Here is a 15,013-nt window from a genome sequence, read left to right as displayed (position 1 = left end):
TAAATTTCTTCCTCACTAGTATTTGTGGTTTTGAATGGTAGTTATATTTACTGGATTTCCTATCAAGCTTCACAGAAATTGAATTACACAATTGTAGAAGCAGTGTAGATCAAGTTAGTTGGTCAGATGTGAAGTTGGAGGTGTCTCCTGAAATGTGTAGCCGCAAGAGTCCAGGAACCACGAGACAGTTAGATGGACTAGACTGGTGGGTGCAGAGGCTGATAAATCCAAGTCAAGCAGGTCCGACTTTTATCTGCAGAATACAATGCATCCAAAGTCAGCAGGTCAGGTGGTAGGGTGTACCTGATGGTTCCCAGGTTGACAGGTAAAAAAACAGGCCATTGGCTCACGTTCAAAGAACCAGAAGTCAATGAACCAGATTTGAAATCCAAACTAGCAAGAAGCAAGCAGGATACTTCTACAGGATATAGGAAACGTCCCAGAGGAAACTGCATTAGGGCTGTGGTTGTTGATAGCAGACCCCATTATTGTGTTGATTACACAGTGTTAGTTAACATCATTGTGGGTTACTATGTGGGAACTCAGCTACCAACAAGAATTCTACAAAAATTTTAGTTTGAAGTTGATCAAACATGTAATCAAGATTCACTGAAATGATTGGCAGTTGGAATACAAATGTTGGAAACAAAGAGGAAGGAATGGCAGTTGGATAATGTGGCCTTGGTTGTAGGAAATAGAAAGGTTTTTCCTCAGGTTGTCCCCATATTATATGCCAAACCTAAGACACTGCTTGCTATACATGGTCAATTGACTATGAACTTGGAGGTCAACTGCTTAAAGGCTATCTCCCTGAGGGTTATCAACCATCTAGAGAAATCAGACTCTATAGTCTGTCCCACCCTAAGTAGGGCCCACTCCCTGCTAAGAAGGATAGTGAATTGTTCCCCTGAAGGAGAGCCCAAAGATAAAGCCAAGCCAATTCAAGGAAGACCAAGGTTAGGTTGGTATCTTGCATCTAGAGTCCGCCCAGTTTGTCACATGTATACACCTAGTGTCTCCCCTTTCTATTGCACGTACACCCATAGCTTGTCCCCTTCCTGTTGTACGTATCCTATTGTACAACTCCTTCTTGTTACTGATGGGGTTACCTGTAATTAGGGATGTTTGCATGCCTCCTAAGTGTATATAAGGTGTAATTAGAAATATATTCTCGCTCTCTCTGCTAGGACCTGGCTGCTGAGGTCATGGTTGTCTGGGAGGTGAGCAATCGCATACCTTATCTTGTCTGATTTCTCTTTAATTTTACCCCTCAATTACATGACCACCCCTTGGATCCATTCGATTGTGGAGGCTGCTACCTCACACTTGGTGACTGAAATTAATCTGGAGATCACATAGTAGAATTTTGAAAGACCAACGACGTCTTCATTGCAAATGTTTTTTGTCAAAAAGAAAAGGTGTGACTGTACATGTGGAATTCACCAGATGGAATATAGACATCAAATTAACTACATCTTTAGGAAGCTCAGAATCAGCAAATAAAACCAGGCGAGGGGCTAACTCTGGAACCGACTATCAGTTGCTCATACGTAAGTTCACGTTGGAGTTGAAGAAATTTAAAACAAATCCACAAGGGCAAAATATGATCTTGAGTCTATCCCACCTGAATTTTGAGGACATCTCAAGAACAAATTTGTCATGTTGAACACTAATGACAGAAGACTGGCTGAGCTGTGGGTTGATATCAAGAACGTTATACATGAAGAAAGCAAAAGGTCATTAAAAAGACAGGTGCAATTAGGTTAAAATTTAGCACCCTATCATTTGATCTTCCTATGATCCATTTAAATTTGTACTAGTTTTCAATATTTTCTGCTCTCCTTTTTATTGATGTTTTTATCTGCATGTTGTTGTTAGATTTTGTTTATTTCTTTTTAAATGTTTTGCTATATGTGAAATCCAGGATAGATGAATCTGTAGAGACAGTAACCAGATTAATGGTTCCTTGGGAATGTGGTAGAGGAGGTTGGAGTTGGGGAAGAAAGGGGAATTCATTATATGAATACAAGAAGGAAGAAAATGGTCTAAACCTGATTGCAGTGATGATTGTACAATGCTTTTCAATATAATTGACTTATATGATATTCAAATTATATGTTGTATGGGTGCCAGGTTGGCAAGGAGTGGATTGAGTTAGTTTATTGTGCCAACCTGGCCAATAAATACATGTGGGATTAATTGAAGGGGTGGGGGGGAATAAGTGGCTCCATGAGTCTTGCCTTTCAAGTTCTCAGGTCTCTTGCTTTGTGATGGTCGCACCAGGGTGCAGCTGCCTTAGCAATTCCCTGCTTTAGCTTGCAAGGATGACTTCCTGCAAGGCATCCCCAAGGAGAAGCCACATGGACCTACCCTGATGCAGCCCTGGGTGCTGGAGCACCTGTGTGGAGACCCCTGCCAGTGCTGAGATGTTTACACATTCACTGACTTGGCTTTCCTCCTGCAATCGGAATCATTGTGTTTGCTTTGTGAGACAGAGGAGGACTTTGTGGATTTGTGTTGGACATATGCGTTAATGGGTTTATGTTGGACTTGTGGGTTTGGGCAGCATTGGGATGTTTTCTTGATGCACACTTAACCTATATATAAAAACTATCTCATACATGAGTTAATATGGATTTGCTTCTCTAAAGTACACAGACTAACACATATGTCAATAAGACTGCTACAAAAAAGAAAGGAAAGAAGAAAACAAAGTGGATGTTAGAAGAGTCTAAAACTTGCTCTTAATCAAAGAGTAGCCGAGGCAAATGGAAGGAATGATGAAGTCAAAGTGCTAACTAGAAAATTTCAGAGGACAGCATGAAAAAAAACAAAGTAAAATATTTAGTGAAATTTGCTAAGGTCCAGGGGCAGAAAGTCTAAAGAAAAGAACTCGAGCAGCATACCTTAAACGGAAAGAACCAAAGACAAAAGCCAAGCCTCCAGTTGCAATATTGAAAAATAATTTGGGCACAATATTGAATGAAGGAAACATAAAAAAAAAACCAGAAAGGATACACAGAGTACAGTTCCAAATCAGGACCACCAGGCCCGGAAGCGAATGTGCCATGAAACGGAAGACAGTGGAGATGCTGAGTGACAGCAAAGACAGGAGACCAGCAGGAGATGGAGCAGCTCTTCTTGTGTGACCATTTTACCCAATGCTATGTACAAAAAGAACCAGTCAACACTCAATCATTTAAAAATGTCATATGTAATCAAGAACTAATGGCTCTGAAGAAAGAACTGCGTGTTGCACTGAATGCAATTAGCCCAAAACAAGGCTCCGGGAACTAACGGAAGACAGATGAAATAGTTTCCATAAGCTGATGAAGCACAGGAAACACTTCCAAGTGTATGCATTCATCACTAAAAGGACATTCAAGATCTATCTTGAAGCATAATGCTTTCTGTGATAGGATTATACATATCTGCCTAAAAAGAAATCCAACCAATACAACTATTATTGAAATTTATGTACCAACAACAAAATCTACTGATGAAGAAATAAAGAATCCTATCAATATTTTCAGTCTAAGATTGATTGAAAATGCAATCAAGATTCATTGATAATTATTGGTGACTGCAATGCAAAAGTTGGAAACAAAGAAGAAGGAATAGTAGTTAGAAAATATGGACTGGGTGATAGAAACTGACCTGGAAAATGCATGATAGAATTTTTCTTTCTTGTTTTTATATATACAACTCTTCATTTTTAACTTTATTTTATCTTTAATTTTAATAAATCATTTTATTGGAGGCTCGTATAGCTTTGTTTCATTTTATTTCACTTCTATTTATTGTACTTTAAAAATCGTTTTATTAGGGGCTCATACAACTCTTATTAAAATCCATACATACATCAATTGTGTAAAGCACATCTGTACATTCATTTCCCTCATCATTCTCAAAACATTTGCTCTCCACTTAAGGCCCTGGCATTAGCTTCTCATTTTTCTCTTCCCTCTTTGCTACCTCCTCCCTCATGAGTCCTTGATAATTTATAAATTATTATTTTGTCATATCTTACCCTGTCCAATGTGTCCCTTTGCCCACTTTTCTATTGTCCGTCCCCCAGGGAGGAGGTCACATATAGATCCTTGTAATTGTTTCCCTCTTTCCAATGCACTCATAAGGCATGATCAAGGGTAATGTAACCAAGAGGAATTGCTGAAACCCTGGTGGGGACTAAGCATGATAGTTGGACAGGAGAAAGTCAAGGGAAATAGAGGAAAGATCTGGGAGACAAAGGACATTTATAGAGGTCTAGATAAAGACATGTACATATGCAAATACATTTATATATGAGGATGAGGAAATAGATCTATGTGCCTATATTTATAGGTTTAGTATTAAGGTAGCAGAAGGACATTGGGCCTCTACTCAAGTACTCCTTCAATGCAAGAATACTTTCTTCTATTAAACTGACATTCTATGATGCTGACCTTCCCGACACAACTGCTGAAAACAAAGCGGGTGCATAAGCAAATGCGGTGAAGAAAGTTGATGTTGCCTGGCTATCAAAAGATATAGCGTCTGGGGTCTTAAAAGCTTGAGGGTAAACAAGCGACTATCTAGCTCAGAAGCCTCAAAGCCCACATGGAAGAACACACCAGCCTGTGTGATCACGAGGTGCATGATAGAATTTTTCAAACCAACAATTTATTCATAGCAAATACTTTTTGTCAACAACACAAATGGCAACTGTACACAAGGGCTTCTTAAGATGGAAATTGCAAAAACCAAATTGACTACATCTGTGGGAAGAGATGATAGAGAAGCTCTCTGTCAGGAGCTAAAACCAGGTCAGGGGATGACTGTGGAACACACAGTCAATTGCTCATATGTAAGTTCAGGTTCAAGATGAATAAAATTAAAATAAGTCCATGAAAGACAAAGTAAGACCTTCCATAGATCTCACAAGAATTTTGAGACTACCTCAACAAAAGGTATGACTCATTGAACACTAATGACAGAAGACCTGATGAACTGTGGGAGGACATTAAGACCTTATTTCATGAAGAAAGCAAAAGGTCATTAAAACTACAGGAAAGAGAAAAGATCAAAGTGGGTGTCAGAAGAAACTCTGAAACTTGATCTTAATCATAAAGCAAATGGAAGAAATGATATGAACTCAAAGAGATGAATAGAAATTTCAAAGAGCGGCTCAAGAAGACAAAGTCAAATACGATAATGAAATGTGCATCGACCTAGAGTTAGAAAATCAAAAAGGAAGAACAAGAATATCCTAAATGGAAGGAACTAAAGGAAAAAAATCAAGTCTAGATTTGCAATCTTGAAAGATTCTGTGAGTAGAACACTGAATAATACAAGAGGCATCCACAGGAAATGGAAGGAATACACAAACACTGTAGCAAAAAGAACTAGTCAACATCCTGCCATTTCAGGAGGTAGCACGAGTAAGAACCAATAGAACTGAATGAAGAAGTTCCACCGGCACTGAGAGCATTATCCAAAATCAAGACTCCAGGAATTGATGTTGAAATGTTTCCCCAAGGTAATGAAGCACTGGGAACACTCATTTATTCCAGGAAGTTTGAAAGACAGCTGCTTGGTAAACTGACTGGAAGAGATCCATATTTATACCCATTTCAAAGAAAAGTGACCCAACAGGGTGCTCAAATTATAGAACAATATCATTGATATTACATGCAAGTACAATTTTGCTGAAGATCATCCAACAAAGGCTTGCCCAGTACATTGACTGGGAGCTGAGAGAGGTTCAGGCTTGATTCAGGAAAGTATATAGAACAAGGAATATCATTGCTGATGTCAGATGGATCTGGACTCAAAGCGCAGAATATGAGAAAGGTGTTTACTTGTGTTTTATTGACTCTGCAAAGGCACTTGATAGTGTGGATCAAAGCAAACTATGGATAACCTTGAGAAAATTGGCAAGTCCAGAACACTTAATTGGACTCATGCAGAACCTGTACATTGCTTAATCGGCAGTTGTGTGGACAGAACAAGGGAATACTTCCTGGTTTGAAAACAGGAAAAGTATAGGAGAGGGTTGTATTCTTTCATCACGCTTACTCAATCTGTATGCTGACTAAATAATCAGAAAAGGTGGATCATATGAAGAAGAATGTGGCATCAGGATTTGAAGAAGGCTTATTAACAACCGTCAATAGTTGGCGTACTTGAAGCACTTGCTGAAGAAGATCAAGGATTGAGCTCTCTGCAACTCCTTGTGTGACAAGCAGCTTCATGTTCCCTTTCCCATGATGTCCCAGCAACATCCTGGTGAAGGTCGGAGTAAACAGATTTGGCCACATTAAGCGTCTGATTACCAGGGCTATTTTCAACTCTTGAAAAATAGACATTGTTGCCATCAATGACCCCTTTATTGACCTGAACTACGTGGTATGCATGTTCCAGGATGATTCCACTATTTGCAAGTTCAATGGCACCATCAAGGTTGAGAACAGGAAGCTTATCATCAATGGGAAGTCCATCTCCATCTTACAGGAGTGAGATCCCCTCAACATCAAATGTCGTGAAGCTGATCCTGAGTATGTCGTAGAGTCCACTGGTGTCTTCACAACCACAGAGAAGGCTGCGGCTCACTTAAAGGGTGGTGCCAAAAGGGTGACAATCTCTGCTCTTCCTGCCAATGCCCCTATGTTTGTGATGGGCGTGAATCACGGGAAGTATGACAACTCTGTCAAGATTATCAGCAATGCCTCTTGCACCCTAACTGCTTCGCCCCCCGGCCAAGGCCATTCATGACAACTTTGGCAATGTTGAAGGACTCATGACCATAATCTACACCATCACTGCCACCCAGAAGACCATGGATGACCTTTTTTAAACCTCGATACTCAACTCATGAAGAGATCACTGAAGATATGGGTGCTATAGGAAAGAATGATGAAGAAACTAGATGGTACCTAACTATCAGAAAGAATAGCATCTGGGGTCTTAAAAGGCATGTCCTAAAACAAGCAGGGTCACGGGGAGGAGGTGAGCCAGTCAGGGTGCAGTGTAGCAATGATGCTCAGAACATCATCCTTGCAACTACTGGCACTGCCAAGGCTGTGGACAAGGCAAAAGAGAGTATGAAACTTGCTTTCAACCACAGAGTAGCTGCAGAAAGTGGAAGACATGATGAAGTCAAAGAGGGGGACAGAAAACTTCAAAGGGCTACTCGAGAAGAAAAACACCAATATTATAATGAACCGTGAAAAAGCCTACAGTTAAAGATATCACAAAGAAGAACATGCTGAGCATATCTTCAAGTGAAAGAGCTCAGGGAAAAGATGCAAGCCTCGAGGGGCAATCTTCAAAGATTCCAGGCATCGTTCACAACATGCAATGCAGGAAGCACCCCAAGATGATGGAAAGAGCAGAGCACTGCCCCAAAAAGAACGTCACCATGTTCCACCAGCCCACGCGGTAGCATGTGGGCAAGAACCAGTGGTGCTGAAGTAAGAATTTCAAGATGCATTGAAAGTATTCGTGGAAACAAGGTTCCAGGAATCGATGGAATACCAATTGAAATGTTTCAACAAGCAGATGAAGCGCTAGAAGCAGGTACTCACCTAAGCCAGGAAATTTGGAAGATTGCTACTTGGCCAATGGACTGAAAATGATATTTGTAACCAATCCATAGTAAGGTGACCCAAAACAATGCTCAAATTATAGAATAATATCATTGATATCAGATCCAAGCAAAATTCTGCTGAAGTTGCAGCAGTACATTGACAGGTTCAGAGGTTCAGGCCGGATTCAGAGGAGGATGTGGAATAAGGGCTATCACTGCTAATGTCTGATGAATCTTGGCTCAAAACAGAGAATACCAGGAAGACGTTTCTTGTGTTGTATTGACTATGCCAAGACATTTGACTGTGTTCATAACAAACTATGGATAACCTTGTGAGGAATGGGAATTTCAGAAGACTTCATTGTTCTCACGTAAAATTGTACATAGATAGGTCGAGGCAGTTGTGAGAACAAATCAAGGGAATGCTGTATGATTTAAAATCAGGAGTGATGTGCATCCAGGTTGTAGCCTCTCTTCATCCTTAGCCACTCTGTATGCTGAGCAAATCATCAGAGAAACCGGTTCATATGACGAAGAATGTGGCATCAGGAGTAGAGGAAGGCTTATTAACAACTTGTGATATATAACAACGCATTTTACTTGCTGAAAGTGAGGACAACTTGAAGCTGATGAGGATCAAATATTGCAGGCTTCAGGAAGGATGACAACTCAATGTAAAGAAGACCCAAATCCTCACAGCTGGACCAATAAGTAGCATCCCGATAAATGGAGAAAAAGTTGAAGTGGTCAAAGGTTTTTTTCTTGCTTGGACCCTCAACCCATGCTTGTGGAAGCAGCGTTTAATAGATACGTGGCACGCGACCTCTTTAGAGTATGGAAAAGCAAGGATGCTACTTTGAGGACTAAGCTTTGTCTGACCCAAACCATGGTCCTTTCAGTTTCTGCATCTGTATGTGAAAAGCGGACATTGAATAAAAAGACTGAAGGAGAAATGATGCATCTGAATGGTGCTGCTGGAGAAGGACAGGAACTGCTGAAAGGACAAACGTCTACGTCTTGGAAGAAGTAAGGCCAGAGAAGCAAGGCTCCTTAGAAGCAAGGACAGCCAGATTTTGTCTCACATACTTTGCACATGTTGTCAGGAGAGATCAGTCCCTGCAGAAGGACATCATGTTTGGTGAAGTCGAGAGGTAATGAAAATGAGGAAGGCAATGAAGGAGCTGGATTGACATTGTGTTCACAACTGTGGAACAATTGTGAGGATGTCGCAGCACCGGGCAGTGTTTCCTTCTGTTGTGCCTAGCGTCGCTGTGGGTCAGAATGGACTCAATGGCACCTAACAATGGCCACTAAGAAATTGAGACAAAGAGTGATGGTATATTTCTAATTTTTGAGAGATCAAAGCTAAAAAACAAATTAAAACATTGTGGATACCCCGAAAATACTGATGAAGTACCAATCTACACTTCGATTGTACTATGTTGTCTTAATATTTTTCAGAAAATCCTTCTTTGCCCCTTACTTTCTCTGCTGCACTAGCAAGCCTGTCTGCAATCAGTGCTACTGCCAATCTCTCCCTTGACATCTTCACTTTTCTTTCCTGTTTCCTAATGTCTTCATCGGTTACCAGAAATGGTTTGCAGAGGAGCTGTGAGATATCAAAACTGGATCCTGGGGTCATCCTTGCCAAATCTGAAGATGGGCTAGGAGTAGTTACGGAGACAGAGTGCAGATCACAAGCAAAATCCGAGAGCTGGGAATCAACTGTAGAACTAGGTTCAATTTTTTTCAGCGCTTTGGCAAGATCTAAAGTACTTAAAAGTTCCCCTGCACTGCTGTAGACCTGGAGTGCCTGGAGTCTCTTCTGCCACCAAACCTGCTGAGGCTTTTCCAAGTTCTCCTCCCACTGATGGCACCTGACTTCATTGCCAGGATGGGAAGTAATTTTAGTGACTGGTCTCTTGGATATGTAAGTGGACATCCTCAAAGGGATTGAGATGTTTAATAAACCAGATGTTGGCTCGGCTTGTGTTACACAAGCCCGTTGCCTCCTCTGTGAAGTTTTCACCTTCATCCTTTTTTCCACTCATCCTATAAGTGGCAAAATTGGGTTAAAATGTAAATGAAATGTATACTTTTGGGAACAATTTTATTGGCCTCCGTAGGCACTCATCCTTCCTCTCTCTTAAGGACAAACACAACCGAGATCCTGGGACACCGTCAAGTGATCTAGCAATTAAGCCAAGAAGAGAACCTCAACATCCATGTTCTAGGGCTTCTCCAGATCATTGCTCTGACTCCATCTTGATTAATGCCCCCTGCTCAAACATGATGGAACGATTAAAGTGTACAACATAGGAAGTATATGCCAATCAAATTATTTTAAAATAAACATGATTTCCTTTTTTTTTTTTGTCCTTGTGATGCTCACCTGCACAAGTCCTGGTAATGGCATCCCTGAACACAAATTCCTTAGTCTTGATCTAACTCCCAAATCCTGTCATGCATCCTTGCTATTCTACTAGTCATTGGGTGAACCCATTTACCACCTACCTGGTTTTCACTGCTCCTTTAGAGCCTACCTATTAAATAGTGAAATTATAGACTGCCCTACCCTTTGCAACCTGAATATTTATCCCATGTTTTCACTCACCTTATAATCATAAATAAGTAAAAAAAAAAAACCTTACCCCCAAAGCCCTATTCATTGACATAAGAGAGAACTGTTCTTGAAGGTCAAAGGCGACACAAGACTCTGCTCTCCTCACTTTCTTCCTTCTCTCCTGTATCTATCCGTCGTGGATATCATAGTCTATGATCTTAATCATTTCCTTAGAATTCCCCCAAATTCCTTAAATATAATCATATTTATATAACCTAATTTACTTTACTTAATATAGTTATAACCCCATTCCCACCCCACGTTCTAAATGCAGCTAGCTTAAAGTGCTTCACTTAATGCAGTCTCTATGGAACGTTTATAAATTACTCAGAGACAAACAGGTTGGATGTGGGTGTCACATCAAAGGGCCAGATAACTCCCAGTTTTCCCTTATCTACCTGTGAGTGACTAACAGCTGACCGGGGGTTAATCAACAAACAAATCCTGAAACTGGCCTGAGCTTTAAAGAACCTTCTTGCTGTTTGCTTGCTCCTGGCCCACAGTTGTTTCCAGGGTTATAATGAAACCAGAGCTAACGGATAACATCTACACATGGATCCTCAACATGCACGTTCCAAAGAAAAGGATGCCTATCTCTATGTATTCTACTTTGAAATGGGACAGTTTGTTTTAATGTTATTCTCCTCACTGGCGTACACCCTCTAATTTTTATTGTTTCCTGTCCCTTGGAGTGAGTTCTTGGCTGTCTTCTCCAGAGTAAAATGACTGCATTTCAGGTGACATCTGCCTTATAGAACTTCAAAGCTGGAAGATTCCATTTCCTTATTATGTTAGGGCTACTAAAAGTCCAGTGATAACCACTGAAGAAAAAACACAATATAATCATTTGGTATTAACATAAATACAAAAAATCAGCATCAGAATTAACTAGGAACCACTTCTTCTGTCTGGAAATTTTACTTTAATTTTTTGTTGTTGTTGGAATATTTACTTGAGAAAAAAAAAGACCAAATAGACATCAGCCAATACATGTCAACTCTGGCCCCCTATCTGTAGTAACAAGTCTAGGATGTTAAGACACTAAAGCTAACCATCCAAGGAACTATGAAAAAATACCAGGAACAATGGACCCAAAATGGCCAAGGTTTGATAGTTGACAGCTTTATTAATTTTAATCTATCCTTACAATATAAGATTAACCAGGGAGACATCAATACAGCACCCTCTTAAATGATCACATAAAATGCACTGCTTACAGTTGACCTGCTTCCATCTTTCCCATGCCAATCACTAATCTACATTAGGGCATACCTGAAATCTTCCCATTTCTAATTTATAGCTTTCTCACTTCCCTGACTAGCACTGAGTCCTTCAAACGTAAGTGATGATATCTGATTCTTTGGGTATAGCAAACCGAACGAATAGCATTTGTTTCTTCTTGTGTGGGAGTTGCTTTTGGTTTTGAGGGTGTTTATTTTGTTTTGTTTGGGTTTTCATTTTATTTTTTTTGTCTCTATCCATTTCTTGATGTTTTCGATTTTTATCAACTATTTTATCACTCATTTATATATTATTTCATGCTTTTTACCTGACATTTCAGTTAGAAATTGATAAGTACTAGATTTAACTTTTATTATATGATTGTCAAAGCAGCAAATACTTTTGATAGGTGTCCATATTTCCTTTAAATAGATCAGAGGGATTTCTTTTATCCTCCAATGATTTGAGCCTCATCTTTTCCTTCTTCATCAACTCCGGCTATCATTCAACCCCATGACATCAATCTTTTTTGTGATTTATTCCTTCAACATTAAAATACATTCCAATATCTCCTATCTACTCCAAAATCTCTACTGGGACTCCCCACAGCCCTCTCCCCTGCCCAAATCACTGCCCTTTCTATTCCTTCCTTTCAGCTGTGAACCACTGAGGAAAGGTCATGTTTACCATTCCCTTATCTGCTCACCTTTAACCAGTTTCTAAGACCACTCCAAATTTCTCTCTGGCTTCATCACTCTGTGGATGCTTCCTTCATAAGGTCAAAATGGTCCTATTGTCACTAGATCCAATAGGAGCTTTTCCTTACATATCTGACACGATATTTAGCTGGACGAATTTTTATGTATGTTTGGAATATTGCAGTGAGAAAGAACTCACTCTACACATGAAGGTAGATTAAGAGATGTAGGGGCAAGAAGGGAAAGAGGTTTTCATTTGAATGAAGGCAACATCATATATAAATGGAAATTGATTTACTCCACTGGAAGTGCTTCTGAAAAGGACCTATGGAGTCTAGGGTAGAAAGAATTTATATGATAGACATTTGATTGGTTAGTCCTTGATTGAGGTCACAAGGAGGATGGGTTAGGGTGTAGAATAGACTTCTATTAGTTAAGTAAGGAGGTTGACAGTGATTGATTTCAGGAACTAATTAGTGGTTTTCAATCATAGAAGTATATTCTTCAGATTGGATGATAAAAAATCACAGGTTGATGTTTCCTCCATTGCCATTGAGTTGAATTTTAACCTCACAGCAACCATGGAGAATAGATGCAATTGGCTCATCAGGCCTTAACTCTTTATGGCCACCATGTTGTCAGTTTGTCAAGCTGCAGGGGCTTGCTTGTTGCTGTGATGCTGAAAGCAATGCCACTGGTATGTCAAATCCCAGCAGGTCACTCAAAGGGGACAAGTTCAGTAGAGTGTCCAGACTAAGAAGAAGGAATAGGCAATCCACTTCTGAGGAATCAGACCCAGGAAACCTTATGAATGACATTGCCAGTGATAGCGCCAGACGATGAGGCCTCCAGATTGGATGACTCTCAAAACATGGCTGTGGAAGAACTGCTTTTCTTAAAGTAGATTCAACCATGATGATATGGATGGAGTCAAGCCTTCAGGACTTCGTTTTCTGATGGAGTACAAGTCACAATGTGAAGAAACAGCTGCAAATGTCTATAAATAATTGGAACTTGGCATGTATATAGTAGGAATCTGAAACAGAATCAAGGGCCTAATCACCAGCCAGCTAAAGATGCTAATCACAGGTACAGGGTGAGAATCAGCATAAATTCATAGTGGTCAGCAATATAATCTTTTAAAGCTGCCCTGTTTTTTCTTATACAGTCAAGGAGTCAGTATATAATGTTTTTTCTATATTTCAACACATGTGTATTAACCCTCTGCTGAATTACCTCTGACCATAGGCAGGGCTGTGAGTAGCCTTGGTATCAGTCAGAGTGCATTGGAAAGTGGATTATTGCAGAGACAGCTAGGTTAAAATTTAATGCCTTATCATTTTATCTCCCTTTTGACCCATATTGTTTGTTCTAGTTTTAACATTTTCTGATTTCTTGTCAATTTAGGGTTTTCTCACTTTCACTGAGTTATTGTAGCTGTGTTTTTGTTTTCTTTTGTATTTTTTTCCGAATATGAAATCTGGGAGAAATAATTCTTTAGAAACAACAACTGGGTTAATGGTGTCCTCGGGGTGTTTTAGGGAAGGTGGGACGGGGAGATGGGGAGACAACACAAATGAGTGCATGAAAGAAGAAAATGTTCTGGGGCTGCTTGTGGTGGTGGCTGTAGCTATTCCTAATATGATTGGCCTTTTAATTGTATGAAATGTGAATTATATGCCAATGAAACTGCTTGCAAAATTGATAAATAAAATTAAGATTATGCTCTTCCTATATGAGAATACAAACTATATTTTTTACATGTCTATCTTTTCTCAAGACTGATGCCTTATCTAGCAGTTCATTTTAACAGTGGAACAGGAAATATTTATAGCACTAATACCCTAAACTCAGATATCTGGAGTTCATTCCCGGGAGGAATGGATGGGGGCATTTTTAGCAGCTGCAGGGATCTAAAACAGAAATGAAACAAGAGATCCTCTCTCTCAAACCTAGGAAATTGGAAGGCATCAAAAATGAAAGAGAATGTGTAAAAAACAATGTACTAGGCATAAATGAGCTACAATGGAATGGTATTGCAGATTTTAAATCATAAAATAATTTGGTTTATTATGCTAGCTATGTCAGATCCAAGATAAATGGTATGGATTTCTTGGACAAAAAGCAAATGAGATGAAAAAAGATTGATGCCATAGGTGTTAATAAGCTTAAATAAACTGTTATTGACTTTATTAAGCAGAAAATTATATGGCACACCAGGAAAGACATCCTCATGAGGAGTGGTTTTGCATTCATCAACAAAGAGGACATTTCAAGATCTACCTTGAAGCACAATGCTGTCGGTGATTGGATGTTTATCTACATACATGGAAATGCCATCAATGCAATTATTATTCCAATGAATGCACTAACCACAAAAGCTAGTGGTACAAAAATTACAGAATTCTAACAATTATTCAGTATGAAAATGATTAAAGATGCAATCAGGATGCATTGACAAACCTTGGTAATTGGAATGCAAAGGTTGAAAACAAACAGGAATAGGAGTTGAAAATCTGGTCTTCATAATATAAATGAACCTGGACATCTCTTGATAGAATTTTGTAAGACCAAGGACATCTTCATTGCAATGACTCTTTTTGAGCAAAACAAATGGTGACTGTACATGTGGCCTTCTCCAGATGGAATATAAAGAGATAAATTGATTGCATCTTTGGGAAGAGATGGAGAAGCAGTGAATATCAGCAGCTAAAACCATGTGAGGGGCTGGCTGTGGAACAGGCTATCGATTGCTCACATGTAAGATCAGTTTGAAGTAGAAGAGAATGGATACAAGTCCATGAGTGCCACAATCCAAACTTGAAGCTATGCTAAGAAGATATTTGGGAAAAAACACATATATGACGCATTAAACACTAATGACAGCCAACCTGATGAGCTGAG

The 15,013-nt window shown here is 39.5% G+C and overlaps 1 protein-coding gene across 1 annotated transcript; it reads right to left on the bottom strand.

Moving 5' to 3' along the window:
- Window positions 1-9,014: 9,014 nt before the first annotated feature.
- On the bottom strand, window positions 9,015-9,602 carry LOC142431095 (methyl-CpG-binding domain protein 3-like 1). The gene has a single exon (XM_075536127.1). It carries the CDS (start codon window positions 9,600-9,602, stop codon window positions 9,015-9,017), a length of 588 nt encoding a protein of 195 aa, XP_075392242.1.
- Between the last annotated feature and the right edge of the window lie 5,411 nt (window positions 9,603-15,013).

The sequence above is a fragment of the Tenrec ecaudatus genome, chromosome 1 (genome assembly GCF_050624435.1).
Source record: "Tenrec ecaudatus isolate mTenEca1 chromosome 1, mTenEca1.hap1, whole genome shotgun sequence".
Taxonomy (NCBI): Eukaryota; Metazoa; Chordata; class Mammalia; order Afrosoricida; family Tenrecidae; genus Tenrec; species Tenrec ecaudatus.
The sequence above is the reverse complement of the archived record's forward strand: the minus strand, read 5'-3'. Positions and strand labels throughout refer to the sequence as shown.